The following is a 17,977-nucleotide window of genomic DNA, read 5'->3' as shown; positions in this document are numbered from 1 at the left end:
CCATCTGGGCGTTACACTGATGTCTAGATTTCTGTACCAAAAGCAGTACACAGTTTTTCCTGAATTTTTTTTTTTAAATTGTAGACCTGTAACTTACAGAAATATGTCCGAACAGGGGTCTAGTAGATATCATGAATATAAAAAATCTTTGAAACACGCAATCATGTAAAAAAAAAAATACTTTTAATAAAATTAAATAAAAGACACAAAAATCAGCTTAAACAAGAATACATAAATAAATGAAAAATACTGAAAATGCGATAATTCGGTATACTGTATAGTAATATATTTTTCTAAAACACCTCCCTAGTGTCCAACAGTCCAACGTCACATACCTATAGACAAAACCACATAAATATATTTTGTCTTATTTTGTATTGGATTGGATACAGGACTTTGTTTTGTATTGAATCCAATACAAAATATTTGAATTTCCCGCTATGACCCCCATCGACGGGCGCACGCATGGACATCATCAGGAATCTCCGAGGGACGCGTACGCCGGGTATTCTAATTCTTTCCAAACTTCTGTACTTCCATGAAAAAAGTGTTACATTTTTTGCATGGAAATTTATTTTAGATTGTAGGCTATAATTCACCGAATTACTCAATAATTACTTACAATTCACCGAATTACCGCATAACAGAAATATGTCCAAAATTTTATACGTTTAATAATAATTTTTTTTTATTATAAAACATAAAAAAAAATCTTTAACCTTTAACTACACGGGTGGGGTCTACACGGACCCCAAGCGCCATTTTATTGTCGTATTTTCGATTTTATGCATTGTAGCCCGCCACGCTTCCAGCTAATCTCAGTGTGCCACGAGAGCTGTTGAGAGAAGGACGCTTGTCACACGTGCTCATAGGTAAGTACCTTTTCCTACGTTTTGGGGTACCTGGAGACCCCACGCGTGATTATACGTGACTATTGTTATAAATATTATGATTGATATAATTCAGTTTATTTGCAGATATTCTTATAAAAATGAATCGTCCATTGAGTGATGAAGTTATGGCAAGAATATTGGCCGAATCTAGTAGTTCTGAAGATGAAGAATGTGATATTGAAGCGGGTATTGCTGAGGAAGAAGGCGATATCAGCGACCAACAGTCAATTCACAGTGAACATCTGTCTTCATCCGAAATAGACCTAAGCGATGACACAGAATCCAGCTCTGATGAACAAGGAATACCAGAGAACAGCTTTTATGGTAAAAACAGATTTAAATGGGCAAAATGTGCTCCCCATTCATCACGTATTAGGCGACATAATATAGTTGAGGAACGACATAATATATAAAGGCAACGGCGAAAGAACTCATCCAACCATACATTTGCAAAAGACTGGATAGCACACCAAGATTGACGAAGGAAATACAATCAATAATGTGCAAGGTGGTTGGAAGAGACCCCCTACCTGCAACTGTTTTAGACGAAGCTGGACCAAGTGCTCCAAAAATGAAGCGGAGATGCTATATTTGTCCAAGATCAAAAGATAAAAAAAGCACTATTGTTTGTAAAACCTGTAAAAAAACAATTTGTAAACCACATTCCATGTCAGTAATTTATTGTTCACCATGTGAACCCAAAGATCCTTAGATTGTAAGTGTTTTTATATTCATAGTTATTGGCGCTGTCAAAATTTTAATTATTGTTCCTTTTTCATATATTTTAAGTGTTTATTAAACAATTATACTTCTTTTTCAAGGAAAATAAGACTGTTTTGTAATTAATTGTTATGTTTACATTCTATGTTAGAAGTAAGTGCCTTAAAAATGTCGGACTTTTTTTAGTTATAAGTTTCAAAGGCTGATGTTAACTAATTAAAAATAAAATACAGGTTATTTCTATTAAAATAAAGTTTTATTGATATAATATAAACCTTAAATTCTTAAATATGTTATAGAAACTTCTTTTTACACAATAATTGTATGGGGATACCTGCAGACCCCACCCGTGACGTTATGTCACTAGAAATGACGCGTATACTTAAAGGTTAAAAAAATAAAAAAAAATAGTGTATAATGTAATGTACAGTAGCCTATATAATATATATATAATACAATTATATATATATTATATAAGGATTTCTTTGTATTGGACTCAATACAGCTTTTTTGTATTGAGTTCAATGCAAAGGAACTCAATACAAAATTTTGAATAACCCCGGTGATCGTCACTGCACTCGCCGGATAAAGACAGAAGATGTGTCCGGAGGAGCTGCGGGGAGAAGGTGAGTATTTTTTTTTTCAATCGACGCTGGATCATCGCAGCGGGGACCAGGTAAGTGATTGGGATTTATACTGTGAGAAAAGTTCGGGTTTATTGATTTTTGAAGGTCGGGTTTACCGGCCAGGTGGTGAATGTACATGGTGTAGTGCACATGTTTTTCTATAGGTATGTCCCTCACTCTCTTGTAATTCCTGCCATCAGATATGAGCTGGTTACATACTCTACATGAGAACACAGCGTCATCTAATGGTGGCCCTGAAATATGCACAAACGACCCATCATAACAAACTCAAAAGCACAAAACACTCTAACCTATCGATAGGTATAAAAAGGAGGGGAAAGATGTAGAAACCAAGCTATGTTATTTTCATTTCCTTCCAATTTAAATAATTATTTAAAAATACCATAACATTGATGTAATTATTCTTAGTTTTATTGGTATTAATTACTGTTTAGAAAGTAGGCAGGGACAAATTAATTTTGTAGCCTAAATTTATTTTCAAGGCAAAACATGTAAAAAAACATGTAAAACATGGCAGGGTTAATGATAGAATGGTGAATCAGAGGAAACAACCTCTGCTTACCATTTGCTTAGTGTTACAAATGAGCCTCTATATTTTATAGATGTAGGGGACTATATTTCCCAAATCTGGGGAGGCTGAGGCTGTGATTCTGAAAACTACTTACTGCTTTTGGCTGAAGATTATACACTGCTGAACAACAGCTGCTCAATTGAGCATCCCTAAAACCTTTTTGCAACACTGTTTCCTGCCAACTTTTGAATAAATGTTATACCTAACCCTAATCAGTTAACCTTTTGCAAAAACCATTAGCCTGAACATGAATGGGATAGTGAGTGTGATTGTGCCCCCTCTCCCATCCATGAAAAGTTCACTGAAATCTGGCTCAGCAAAAGAGGAAGAGTGTAGCCAAAATGGCAAGGCCCATTAATCATGGTCAGGGCTTTATGGTCATGATGGGACCCCAGTGTCTGGAGTTTGGCAGTAGGGAGATAATTAGAACTAAGTTTTGGGCCCCCTTCAGTCAATGGACCCCTTATATCTGCCCTCAATCTGGAGAAGCTCCAGAACAGTTGCCATTGGCTGTTCTTGCTGATCACAGTGGTAGGTGGGTGCTCTGTCCCCAAGTTAACGGAGCTCCCATCATTACTTTCATGAGTTCAGCCAATCCATCAGGAGGACAGCCAGGGACAGCTTCCCCCAGCTGCCCCTTACTTAAATGATTAAACACAATGACCAGGCTGAATATTTCAAAGGTAAATATGACATTATCTGGGGCCCTTTAATAAAGAGGACTTCCAGATTCCAGTTCCTGGATGAAGATTACACAACAAAGGTGTCAAGTCGTGGGGATGAAGCCCTCCTCCCTAACAATTGGGTTGTAGTCTGGTTTTGCTAAAGATAGGAGGCTACATTTTGCCTCCTACCTTCTTTGGCAAACAATATTCTGGAGGATTATGTATAGGATAGGAGGACACATGCTTGCTAATAAAACATCTAGTCTTAACAATACAGGTAGTCTTCGGTTTACATATGAGATAGGAACTGTAGGTTTTTTTCTTAAGTTGAATTTGTATGTAAGTCGAAACAGGTGCATTACCTAAATAAATGCAATTAGGACAATTGTTTGTCTCAACATAATATTAGGCAGTGTGGTGTCAGGTACTATATAAAAAAATTCACAACCCCCCCCCCCATCAAGCCTCCAGTACACAAATGAGCAGGGAAACCCCATTCGTGTCTAGGAGTTGTTTTAATATCTAGGAGGAGTTTTGTACTTGGGAAATGCACCTATAGGTTTATCTGGAATTAAATCAGAATTTTAAAACAGGAATACCAGTCAAAACATGTAATAATAGAAAGGGGTGAGCCCGATGGACCCCTTTTTTGGTAATAGACCTTCCTGTTCTTGTGAAAACCCTCAAATGGAGAGGAAAAAAATGAGTAAAAAATGTAGACAAAGGTATGGATTAAAATAAATAGATAAAAAGAAAACTTACCAGGTGTTTTAAAAATACCAACAAATATAATACATTTGTCACTTTCTCCCCTGCAGCTTGTAATTATATTTGGAAGACATAATTCATTACTGTTTGAAGAACAAACTGGACACTCATACCCCTTCTTTTTGGGCAAAAAAAAGTGTTACAAGTAATAAATTAAACAGTGCGTCATTGTAAATACAAACTTGACCAGTTGTACGTCAACTGATGAAAACTCGCTATGATTCTTTCCTTTACAATAGCTTATTATTGAGTATTGTTAAGTTACAAGACATTACAAGATATAGAGAAGATATAGAGAAAAATGACACAATGATATAATAAAGTGTTGTAACATAAAATTATATAACTTAATTTGTATTGTTAACAGAAACATATACATATTTATATAAAACATTTTATATAATAAACAAATATATAAAGTGTAATTGAGATAATAATAAGAAAAGTATTAAAAAAAAAGAGAAAAAGGTAAGCAGAACATCCAATGAGATATTTTTTTCAGGGGGGAGATATATAATGATGTTATATAGAATCAATATTTAATTTAGTATAGTTTATCCAGGGGTCCCAAGTTTTCAGAAATTTGTCATATTTATTTTGTGCAATAGAAGTAGTTTCTCATTTCTCAAAATATCATTAATTTTCTGAAACACAATCCTATATTTAAAAGAGAATGTTTTCCAAGAGCTTGTGATAGGTATTTTTGTAGCACAAAATATAAAATTAATCAATTTTAGATTCTTACTGATTCTTATTACAGGTATTAGAATATGGAATTATAGAGAAATTATGTTTACTGGGATAGAACTGAGGAACTTGCATAGTAAAGTTGGCATATAGGGTCCCCTGAATGGTGATCTGTCAGAATGACATAGGGTTGTAGTCCCACTGGTCAGTAGGCGCCCTCTCCTATTGGACTAATGTCGGCCACCCACGTGGGATAGGTGGGGACAGGGAATTTCTTGAAAGATTGGTACATGCATACTGCATTCCCAGGAACACAGTCCATGCCATTTTAGGAGGGATCTTAGAACTAAGCTCACAAAAGCAGAAATACATCACACAGCAGGCCTCGTTCTGCCACCCCACAGAACCAAATGAGGTTTCTCATTTGGAGACTTTAACACAATCTCTTATCCCAGGCTTCAGGAAACTTTATTTTGGAACCTTCATTCAAAAATTTCCTCCTAAGGAAAATTTGCGTAGGCTTAGGATAAGAAAAAAAAGTGAAACACTTTCACATTATTAACTCAATCTCACTTGCATCTTTTTACAATGCTTACCTGCTCAAACCCCCCCTTTAATATCTCTCACCCCCTGTAGCTTTGCCACATCTACCATACAATAAGATCCACCTCTCACCAACCTATATTTTGCTGTATATTTTTAGCCACTCAGTTGATGTTTCTGCCTCCCCTGAAGAAGTCATATAGTGAAATGTGTTGGGTCTAATGGACAGCTATCAAACTAATAAATTCTATGCATTGTATTTTAGTGACTGTTCTGAAAACTATACGAAGCTAACGCATCCCTAAAACAGTGGATCTTTGTTAGAGAAGTATTTGTGCAATCCAGCCCTATTTGTTCTCTCTTTTACCCTCTTTCTGCTCCTTTTTACTGTTCCTTATTACTATCTACATATTTTAAAGAACTGGCAAACCATGGTATATGACATAGAATAATATCTCCTCTGTAGATTCTACAAATCTGAAGAACTGGTTTTTAGGTATTATAACATAGGTAGAAATTTGAAATATTGCTTTGCTTATCCTTTTTCAATTATACTGATAAGTTTGTTTTTTTTTCCTCCTTAACTTTATTTCTAGAAAGTGCACATAAATAATATTGGGCTACCTGGAACATGGCTGTTCATTCCACACTGTGTTCATTCCACAACTTCTTTGGCTGTATACAACAGGCTGTGGGCTGGTTGTCAACAAAAGCTGCAGTGAACATTTTATTTAACCAGTGGTCGAAGGTGACAGGACTGTTCCAACAAGACCAGCCACTAATAAGGTTCATAGGATGGTAAGCAACCATCAGCCAATTAAAATGTTTTGTGCATTTTGAGAAAATATATCAACTAAAATAAATACTTATTATTATCTGTTATTTATAAGGAATATGCATAAAAATGCACACCATTCAGAATTAAAGACATCACAATGCCTAATGAATGTGGTGCAATGCTTTATTAAAAAAGGGTTGGGTCCAGTTTTTTTTTATAAATATGTAAATTAGTCTTTTAGGTGGAAAATTTGCAACATAATGGATGAAAATAATTGTCTTACCTAATGAAAGACTGAAGGTGAAAAGAATGAGGATACATTTTTGTTTTTCTGACTGTCCTTAATGCTGCTGATCTTTGGAAGTGTCTTCAGGTCTCTGGATGATGTCTGCAATCCTCATGTGTTGGTATTTATTCCGTGTAAATTGTTGCAGGGAGCTAAGATGTGTCATGTAATATAGTATTTATTTGTTAACGTGTTTATTCAGCAAATAGCATAAAGAAAAATAAACTATGAATTTGCTATATATAAAAGTGATATTTGCAGACCAAGCCAGGTTATTTGCACCCAATTTGCAATAAACACTCAACATTTAATTCTAAAGTAAACTGACTCTGGTTGAATTAGTTTAGCCCCAGAGGTGAAACCATTTAGTTTTCTCTACATAGTACAAATTAGTAAGGTTAAAAGGTTTTCATTCTGAATTTCATCCAATATTTTAAATATATCTTGTTGTTTCCCAATCTCGGTTTTCTTTAAAAGTGAATTAAAGTAGTTGGCATTAGGCACAATAGGAAGCTTGGATACCAAGTTCATCCTGGCTTCCCCTGTGGCTTCATCACAGCCTGACCAGACTAATCAAGAAAGCTAGAGATATAAACAAGATAAAACAAGAAAGAAAATGTCAATGCACGCAATCAAACAAGGACAGGCGAGTGCAATTAAAAAAATTTTAAGATCAAGCAGAATTTTTTTTTTTTTTTTTTTACAGAAGGGACATCACCTATTCCCAAAATGGTTAGGGCTGGAAGATGTTTGGTCTTCAAGGTGCTTAGCCATAGTAGAGGCTACAGGGGTTCCCGAGGTAATGTGGTTCAGCTGGAAACAGTTGGGCTGAGGTCGTTGCAGATCCCAAGGTTCGTATTGGCGAGTGAATCAATGCTTTCGAGGACCTACAACTTGGTGGACTGGTACATTATTTTTCTGTTAGGCATCTTTTACAACTTTTGTATACTGTATGTTGATATTTACAATTGTTTTGTTAATAAATAGTCACTTGGACCATTAAACCTAAATAATTGGGTCATTTATTGATGTTATCTATTTAAGTGAAAGGGGGTGGTTGGGATGGACAAGAGCTGAGGTTGGGGGCTTTTGATCTCCAAGCTCCCCTGGTTGTGGAAAATATCAGCTGCGGAAAGACCACAGTCAGAGCTTAAGTCTGAAGGTCAAATGTGTATGTTTAGATAAACAGAGTAATTTTCTTTTTTGTTGAATAAACAGGTGAGGCTATAAGGTTTTGTTAGGGGAATTAATTTGGTGACTTTAGTATTGCAGGAACAAGTTCACTTTTGGCACCAAATGTATAGTTTCTGCTTGCCCTGGCAATATCGAACCCAGGCAATTTCCATAGTTAAGTTTTGCTTGTCCTGGTTGTTTGTCACTTCTACCTGAAGTTTTTTTGGTATTGAGCCTCAGGAGGAACCTCACAATACATATGGCATATGACTGCCAATCTTACAAAAGTTTGAATATGAAGATCATTTGTGAAGACTTAAGCTACGTACACACTTCCAATAATTATCGTTGGTAAACGAACGACGAACGATCCTGCACGATATCGGCGAACGATCGTATAGCACCGATCCTGTACATGCAGATAACGACACGATCGTTCGCAGATATTGTACACACAATAGATGCGATCGTTTGAGCGATACAGGAAGTGACGTGCACGACAGGAAGTGAACGAACGTTCGTTCATCACGCATGCTCAGACCATGGACGATCAATGAACGACCGTACACACGATAGATGGTAAACGATCGTCGTCCAATCCGATCCGCCGGTCCGGTCGTTCATTTCCAGCGACTATTCTCGTTCGTCGGCGTCGTTGGTTACTTTTTTTACGAACGATTTTTGACCAATCGATCGTTCGTCGTTCGTTCGTCGTTCATTTCCAACGATAAAAATTGGACGTGTGTACGCAGCTTTAAAAATGCGAAAGACATGCACCAGAAGCAATTAAAAATATGGCCCATCTGAGACCTGTGTTGAAACAATCTATAAGAACACTCAATCATGAATATAATAATGTTGTTTTCTCTGATTTGAGGGAGATCTTTGCAATTAGGTTCCACCATGACCACTTTTTGAGGGATCAATATATATTTGTATAGAGTGTATATGGAAATTGTATTTTTAATGAGCTACACTAGTGTGTTACTTTTATGTTCTTCAGATAAAGCAAATTAAGCCAGAAAAAATGGATTTGAAAATACTTTTAATCTATTCCAGTCACATTAGCTATAATAATATTAAGCATATAAATCAGCTTTTATTTTTAAATCAGATTTTTTTAAAAAGACCATTACCAATATTTGATGGTCCTAATTGCTGCATTTATTGATAACTATTTATTTTTGCAGTGTAAAGTACAGGTTTAATAGCATTCATAGATTCTCTAACCCTTTTTAGATTGAAGTAATACCATTTTTGTTACTCTATTGTATGGTATTCAAAATGCAAACCATTTAGATTTAGTGTTGCTTAAACATGTCTTAAACATGTTTCACACTATTTCAACCTGTAAAAAAATGGGAAAAGATATACAAACTAAGGTAATTTTATTTTTATTTCACATTTTATTCATTTAAAGAAAAATAACACAACATGTATGCATTTAGTTATGTTAATTTTAATTGAATGTAATTTATTCAATCCTTTAAAAAATATATCCTTCATATCATACAGGCATTTTATTTCCCACCTTATTGGATTACTAGTATTGTAAGATTTCCACAGTCACAAGAATTGTCAAAGTCATCTGAATGCCCCCCCTCTAATCACAAAATGTTCTATATTCTTATAAGCTAAAAGAACACTACTGGGCTCCTCCGCCTAAACAGCATGAATAATATAAATGGCAGGATTGTTGATAGTATGGTGAACTAGAGCAAGCAACATTGTTACAAATGAGTCTAGATTCGGACCACTACATTTCTCAAATCTGAGGAGGTAGAGACAATAATTCTGAAAAATATTTACTGCTCATTGGCTGAAGATTATCCACTGTTTTTACATTCCTGAGAAACATACTGAGAAGAACAACAGCTGCTCCCTGCTGGCCGATGTACAATGAAGAAAGTATCCAAAGCAAAAGACCACCTGGGTAGAGTACATGCCAGCACCTTTAGTGTGCACTGCAAGTTGACAGCTGTCCTTAGCTGCACTTAACTAGGAACCACTGACGCTAGATGGATTGTCGTAAGATTCTCTTTAGACATCCCTGGGCTCTGAAAAGGTATGTATTATGAAAAAAAATAAAGATGTTTTATTCTGCAGTGTTGTATGATTTTTTTTATTGCTTAATTAATCCTTTCTGAATTTCTGGGAATAAGTACTGTGATAGCCAGCTGTCCTTGGCTGCCCTAGCTAAACACAATGTCCTGGTCTTCTACAGAGCCTCTAGTGGTGTGGATGTTGCTCTGCAGGCTGCTGTCAGGTTGCAGTCCCTGGAAACATCAGAGTGGGCAGAACTGTGTATGGTACCAAATCACTGGACAGGAGAATATTCAGGGAAGGTCAGGGTTGAGGCAGGCAGCATGTCAGGAACAAAGCCAGGGGTTAAGAATCAGAAATTCAGGAAATAGACACCAGTGACACAGATGTCACTGCAGACACAGAGGAATACAGGAGACACAGGAAGAGACAGAAGGCACAGTTGATACAGGGGTAAGCCAAGACACAGGGGGACACAGGAGACACAGGGGTCACCACAGACACAGGGGAACACTGGAAGAGCACAAGGGAACAGGCATGGAAACAATAGACTGGGAGACAAAGGGTGAACGCAGGAGCTGGACTGGGAAAGAACTCAATTAAAAGACAGGTGTATAGGAAATGCTCAGCAGAACTAGGGGACTTGGCACTAGTGGAGACATGTTGCACAAGCACTGAGCACTGTGTCTGAGACAGCTAAATAGCCAAGGGAGATAAAAAGGCAATATCTTTATTGGCCAGTGGGAGGGGCGACACTTATTAATTCTGAAATGGCAGGTGCAGTTGAGGTTATAACTACCTACCATGTGCAGGAAAGAGGTGCTGTCGCTTTAGCAAGAAGTAGGAAAGTGTGACAGTAACCAAAAAGAGAATATTTTTAGCAGAACAGATTTATATACTCTTTGAGACTTATTTAAAATTTACATGATCTATCTTTGCCTACAGACATCAGCAATATTGGTCTAGCCAATCTGAGTATTCACCATCAAAAGTTTTTGAGGTAGTTACCAATGTTACTGTTTTTGAAATATGATGTCACTCTCAATATTCCTGCAGAAGCAGATTCTACCAGGCATGTCAAATCTTTATTGAGACCGAATGTATATCATATATGTAATATAAAAAGTGTATTCCTCTTTTTCAATAATTGAATAAATTATGTTTTTATCCTAAAGAATATGATATATGTGATTAAATAGGAACAGCCTCTAATATTCATTCCACTTTGTTGATGGTAATTTGGAGGAAGATTTGGGTGTTTCTTCAGACCTGTCTCTGGTTATTAATAAAGAGGATTGTTGGTGTTGAGAGGTTTAGAGTGAACTTTGGTGATGCCATTTTGAATACTTCACTGTTTAGGTTTGTTTAGTCGTGGCATTTTCTGCCAGTTATTTTGTATTCTGGAGGAACCTCACAATACTGAAATGACTGCATCATACAGTAGTTTGCATATGGAAATTGTCTTGATTTGACCAAAAAATGTCAAAATAGGCATTTAAACCAGTAGTCCACCAGAAACCTGAGTTGAGACAATCTACAAAAACACTCAATCATAAATATAATTACCTATGTGATTCCCACAAGGGAGTTTACTAGAGGAACATAGGGATGGTAGCTGTAAGTAATGTTTGTAGCATAGTGTTATGCAGATATTTTTTGTTAAAATGCCAATAGAAAAAGAATGTACGTCTATACCTGGGTCACACTATAAGATGGTGCTGTGCCTTCTTATACAGTGTGTTTAAAATTCTTGTCAATAAAGACATGAGACATGAGTTTGTTACATAACTTCCATGAGGATGCAGTGCCATCTAGTGGTGGCCAACAATAATGCACAAGTTATTCATCATAACTCAATTCAACTCAAGTACAAACTACTTAACATTTAAATAATTCTTTAAAAAAAACACATAATAAATATATTTATCCATGTTACTTTTATTGGTATTGATTACTGTTTTGAAAATTAGCATTGAGAGATACATTTTGTGGCCTAGGATTATATTCAAGACAAAGCATGTATTTTCAGGTGAAATAGTAGCAGAATTTATATTCAGATCAATTTGTATTTAAATATGTAAGTGTATTTTCAGGTATGATTCTTAGAGTATTAAAAGCCTCTTTGCAGAGAAGTTTTTTTTGAAAACCCAAGCAAATAATGCAGCACATTCATGCAAGTATGCTAAAATTATTTTTGCCTGCAGGACATGGTAAATTTTATTTTGACATGGTATGTCCATTTCCTGCCATATATCACGTCATTCTTCTGAATATTCCAAACTTGGGTTTTTCTTGGGGTCGTAGCACCTAAAATCTTTGGTACTTTGCACATACCACCCAATCAATTGGCTGAAGTCATGTGTACAAACATGATGAGAAACGCACCCCTGGGCTGTAAAGTTCAGCTCTACACCATCTATAAAAGAAAATATTCATTATTAAAGGGACAATCCAGTAAAACATAAACACCTAATGACAAAACTGATTAAATTTAACACTCTCTACTTGTGTAAATCTAATTACTGTTTGTATTCTGAGTGGACGCAAGTAAGGCAGTTGGAATTTTAACAAATTCAAAACTCAGGAATTTTGACTTACATTCTTTTACAGGGACATGACTATGATGGAAAATTAGTTTACAACTAACTAAGGTATTATTTACTTAAAGATTACAGTAGTTTATGCTAGGAACAGACCCAACTGTAAATGCCTGGGACAAACATAGCCCTATGTTAAGACAAAAATAGAAAACATTTATTAAAAAAACGGGTAGACTTGATGGATCACTTGCCCTCTTTCTGTCAGTCTTTACTATTTTTCTATAGAAGATTATCCCTCAAAACCTGTTCTTGTAAAACTTTAGAATGTATGGACTTCCCATCCTTTATGTAATGGAGACATTATAGAATAAAAAAAAACAGTGAGGATTAAAAACAAAACATAAAAAAAAAACTTACCAGGTTTTTTAAACACTCCAACAAATTCACCACATTTGTCACTTTCATTTCTGCAGGTTGTATTTCTTTTTGCAGTGCATAGTTTAATATCAACGGAAAAACAAACTGGACACTCATATCCCTTCTTGACAATTGGAATTTCTGGCACTTTATAATTGTGGACAAGAAAAGAATAACATATAAGAAACAGAACGTAATGATAAAGAAGGACATGGACAACTGACATCAGAAGCAAATCTTCACTCAAGAAGAATAGGTGATACGTGATCCACTTGTTTTTTTATTGCTTTTTGACACACAATATATCACTTAATTCAGTGTGCAAATTAGTTAGTTAGGTCTTGGTAAGGAGAGCAAGCTTCATGGGTTATTTAGTCCGCTTGACCTGCCTATGTGATCAGAGCAGCTCTTTCAGCTCCACTATAAAACTTTAATGTCATTTTTTATCTTTGTCTAATTTGCACACCAAATTAAATGATATATTGTTTGCCAAAAACACCTCTAGTCCGTGGTTTCATAAATGCTTACCTCTAATAGGGGTTGAAAGTAATTCATGTGCATACTTTATTCATTATTTCATACTTTATTTCTTTTAAGTCTTAAGGGGAACCCACCACAATCCCCATACCATATTCATGTTTATCTAGAAAAGACATGATATCACTACAGAAGTGATGATGAGTGGAATTGTTGAATTATGCTTAAATACATTTTCTTTGAAAATGGGGAAAGCTTAGCAGAATAAATAAAAAATAACGTTAACTGGGGAGATGTTTATTGCATGAGACTTTGAAGAACAATTCACAAATCATTTTAAGAGGATGCTGTAAGGTTTGTAAATAGTAGATTTTATATTATTAAAAAAAAAATATTCAATAATAGAATAATATTAATTTCAAATAGATCAGTATGGATGGCCACTAAAGAGGGTCATGTCTATGTGTCCCCTAATTCTTTACCATCCCAAGCCATATGCCTTCTTTCAACAGTACAGCAAAATATATGGAGGTTTGTTTTGCCAGAAATAGACCCAGCCTCTTTAATGTTGTTCAGCAACATAGATCTATTGTCAAATTCAACTACCTGGGGACTTTGTTTCCCCCACTGTGGCTGACACCATCCTATCTTCTTCAGGACTCTCACGGCAGTGCGGTTTAAAAAAAAATCTGCACATTTGACAGGCAAAGGCAGTGGCCCTGATTCATTAAAGCTCTCCTGGGGATAATACACTTTCACCAGTGAAGCTGGGTGATCCAGCAAATCTGGAATGGATTTCTTCAATGTCATTTGCTATTTGCTAGCAAATGCTTTGAATCCATCCCAGGTTTGCTGGATCACCCAGCTTCACCAAGCCTGGTGGTGAAAGTGTATTATCCCCAGCCTTGGAGAGCTTTAATAAATCAGGGCCAGTGAATGGTCGTAGTACAGCTAATTGCAACCCCTTTTCTTTTCTTTATTGGGGCTGTGATGTTCTATATGAGGATAAAGTTCTGTCTCATGGAGGGGTCTATAAATGGATTGAAATGTTTGAGAATATCCATACTAATGTGAGGGATGCAGAGAGCTTCGGACGTTCAGCTACATCCAAAACTTTGAGGAATGAAAACCAAAGTTCCAGTTGAAGAGGTTGCAGGAACACTAAATGAGAGTGTTGGATCTGCCTATGCCCTGATTGATGACGGTCTTAAATCAAGTCATCAGTGCAAGTTCCCCCTGCAACCTCTTCAACGAGGATTCTTCTGTTTCCATAAATATGAGGAGCACCTCAACTACCCGATATTTTATAATTATTTCTACAGTACAGAAAGACCTTTAGACCCCATGACATGACCCTTTTAGAACGTCTATGCAGACATTGTGGACACCCAGACTGCCAAGTTGGCTCCCCCTTGGATCTCTAATGCCAAAACATTGCAGTAGTAGTTTTCAGCTGATCTGGTCTTAATATATGAAAGTTATCATGTAAGTTTATGGAAAAATATATATTTTACATTTTGTAATATCTAAAATTGTAAGGTATGTATTTAACTGCCCAATGTTAGTTTGAATAGTCTAAACATGACTCCAGTTTCATTAGTCCAGAGGAAGCTTATTTTGCAAAACGCTTTGAATGATTGGGCGTACATTTGTTACCATAAACATATCTTCGATTTTTTAGCAATACAATTTTATGTTTAAAATTACAAATAAAATTGTGTGACACGTTCTATAGTGCCTTAAAATTCCCTAAGGCCTTCATGCTTTCGACTATATCAAAAAGTGGTGGCTGTGGCAGATTGGAGATACAAACTCAGCTATACTCACTTTGAAATGGCCCGTCATTGCAGAGATCTCCTTCACAGCATGTTGTTACAATGTCAAAAGTAGTGTTTTCATTGGTAAAAGCATACTGTGTAGTATTGCAAGGCAAATTAAGAGAGCAACGTCTCTGAACAGAATGGTAGGTTCCGTCTACAAAAAAAAATTCCATTTATTAAAACGTTTTCAGCATGCACATGAATAAAACACACTTGTAACAGAAGTTAAATACTTTGACATTTCAATATTTCTTCATTAAAAGTGGAGAAAAATTAACCGGGAATAAAAACTCCCTCACCTTTACCTTCGCAGATCTGTCAATCCCCCTGGAGGTTTTCTGGAACAGGTCCCACGTCGTCTTGGAATCATCCTTCATCTCAGTGCTTCCTCCTTTAAAATCTTATTTCCCTTTCTTTTGCCTTTTTCGTACGTACCTGATCTCTCTCTGCGAAGTCACAAGATTGGGTGAGGTAGATAGGAAAACAAAGAATGCTCCATTGAAGAACAAGCATCTGGAGATCGGGCATGCACAGAAGGAGAAGCCAGAAGCCTGCTGTGATGCATGATGTGTATCCCTGGAGGCTTTGCGCTCCCATTCAGTGATTAAGATAGAAAGGGAGGGGGCTTAGCCCCGTTTATTTTTAAAGAAAGGGTTTTAAACCCTTTCTCTATCCTTTTGTGTAAGGTAAACATTTTAGTTAATGTCCGCTTTAATGAATCATCAAACGTCAACACAGATAGTAGTTATCAAACGGTCTACAGATTGAAAACGTTTAAATAAAAGACAATAAAGTTAACATGTGGGGCATGAAGGAACACAAGGTGGGGCTCAAGAAAGAGGAAGGGAGAGTCATCAGGAAAGGGTTAAAAGGGGAAAGGTATATACTAATAAGATAAGGGGGTATATTGAAAAAAAAGGACAAGAAGAAGAACATCCAAAAGGTATAGAAAAACAAAAACAATCAGAATACCAGTAAAATATATAAAAGAAATCATATAACTATAATTTTAGTACACATTTTTGGAAATGCAACCATTAAGACCAAACTTTAGTGTTCTTTGTGTGATAAAAGGTTTCTTCAAGTAAACATTGGATATTAAGATCAATAACCACATCAGATATATTGAGTACATGGGGGCTTTTCTACTTTCTCACAAGTGCAAGTTTAGCACTCAAAAAAGTATCGATAACAATGGTTCTTGGACTACAGTTTTTTGAAGATTACCTTTTCTTGTGCCTGGAGTTCAGATTAAATGGACTACAGGTAGTCCCCGAGTTAAGTACATCTGACATACGGATGCCTCCTAGATACGAATTAGGGCTTCCCTGCACACTGTGTGCAGAACGGTAGCTGGAGGGGGTGGGCACTTTGCATGACTTGCTGAGGTTGTGGGGGATCTTATAGGAGTGAGCTCTTTATGTAGCCTCCTGTAACTCCTTAATGATAAAACAAACTCGAGTGTTTTTTTTTTTTTTTTCATATCAAAGCACAGCTTGCTCCAGAATTTAATGAATGTCTAGGCTCTGTAAAAGTATTTTCTGTTTTTGCTTTGTTTGTGATTTACTCACATTAGGGATTTTTTTACCGTAACTGACACCATGCTGCCTAATAATATGTTGAAGCAAACATCTGTCCTAGTTGCATTTATTAAAATAATATACTTGTTCAGATTTACATAGAAATTCAACTTAAGAACAAACCTACAGTCCCTATCTCGTATGTAACCCAGGGACTACCTGTACAGTTTTTCAATTAATTGAAGAGATAGAAGATAAAATGCTTACTGTATACATCAAGTTGAGAGACGGTCATACAAACGCTGCCCTCTGGGCATTGATGTTTTTCTCCAGTACATGTATCAGTATTTCGACCCTCGCATTTATAACACATGACACCAAAAGCCACATCTAAAACATACAAAATATGATAAGAAGTTAGCCATGTAAACTCACGTCTGTGTATCTATAGTACAGAATATTTCACTGATTAGACCAGTCATTCTAATGCAGGCAATACTTTTTACAGCATGTCCCACAAAATAAAAATGCAAAGTATGTTGGAATTTTCCCAGCATTGCTTTTTTTTTAATATGCTTCTTGTGGCATCAACAGTTACATAAAAATCATGCTGCTCATTCATCATTCATGTCCAGCCAAAATCTTTTTTTTTTAATTAATATTGCTTGACCAACCAATCCAATTAATATTCCAACTGTCAATTAATCAGTTGGAAGCCCCAACACACTGCTTTCATATGCATGATTTTTTAAATAATACTAATCTATAGTTAGTTGAAACTAATTGATGTGTTGCAGTCGGTTGATTGTTAAATTCTCTTTGCCATATTTACTTCAGATCCAATTGTTTTATTGGTTGGAATTTGGATCCATAATTAAAATCTGCCTTTGTGTAGTATAAAACTTCCGTTCCTTACCCATCTCTCTAAAGAACAAATTTTTACAAAGTAAAAGGTTTTTTTTCAGGACATGGTACATGCCATGGATACAAAAAGTTCAGATTCAGTTTTCTAGACACTGGGTGCATTGAAAACCAATTTAGAATGAATGTGCTAACCCAACACACAGTAATGAACCACAAGACACTGATAAGGTATAAATGAGTCATTTTAGGAAATTTGCAACATTAATAAACATAATCTTCTTACCTAATGAAAAACTGAAGGTGAAAAGAATGAGCATGAGGATAAAAGTCTTCATTTTGTTTTTCTCAATGTCCTTAATGGTAGTGATCTTCCAAAGTGTCTACAATGATGTCTGCGATCCCATAGCCTTGGTATTTATCTGGTGTAAATGGTTGTGGGGAGCTGAGATTTCTTTCCTATTTAGCAAATAGCACAATGATAAATAAATGTGCTATATTTAAAAGTAATATTTACAGACATATCCCAGTCATTTGCACAAACTTCCATCATAAATAATACCTGGTA

The 17,977-nt window shown here is 35.9% G+C and overlaps 1 protein-coding gene across 1 annotated transcript; it reads right to left on the bottom strand.

Annotated features, from left to right (window-relative positions):
* Positions 1-11,705: 11,705 nt before the first annotated feature.
* LOC140341307 (phospholipase A2 inhibitor CNF-like) lies at positions 11,706-17,785 on the bottom strand. Its single transcript, XM_072426954.1, has 5 exons — positions 17,696-17,785; positions 16,816-16,938; positions 15,036-15,182; positions 12,732-12,878; positions 11,706-12,190 (listed from the first exon to the last, which is right to left on the bottom strand). Exons 1-5 carry the CDS (start codon positions 17,745-17,747, stop codon positions 12,033-12,035), a joined length of 627 nt encoding a protein of 208 aa, XP_072283055.1. The 5' UTR covers positions 17,748-17,785; the 3' UTR covers positions 11,706-12,032.
* Positions 17,786-17,977: the final 192 nt, after the last annotated feature.

This window comes from Pyxicephalus adspersus, chromosome 11 (genome assembly GCF_032062135.1).
Source record: "Pyxicephalus adspersus chromosome 11, UCB_Pads_2.0, whole genome shotgun sequence".
NCBI classification, from domain to species: Eukaryota; Metazoa; Chordata; class Amphibia; order Anura; family Pyxicephalidae; genus Pyxicephalus; species Pyxicephalus adspersus.
Note: the sequence above shows the minus strand (reverse complement) of the source record. Positions and strands in the feature narration are given on the sequence as shown.

Bases quoted from the DNA above. Each gene is read 5' to 3' on its own strand.
- LOC140341307 (XM_072426954.1), bottom strand. From the start codon at position 17,747: ATGAAGACTTTTATCCTCATGCTCATTCTTTTCACCTTCAGTTTTTCA. The intron at 15,183-16,815 runs GTAAGCATTTTA...TTTTTTTTGTAG, and splicing joins CTCTCAACTTGATGTATACA to ACGGAACCTACCATTCTGTT. The intron at 12,191-12,731 runs GTAAGTTTTTTT...TTTCTTTTATAG, and splicing joins TGGAGTGTTTAAAAAACCTG to ATGGTGTAGAGCTGAACTTT.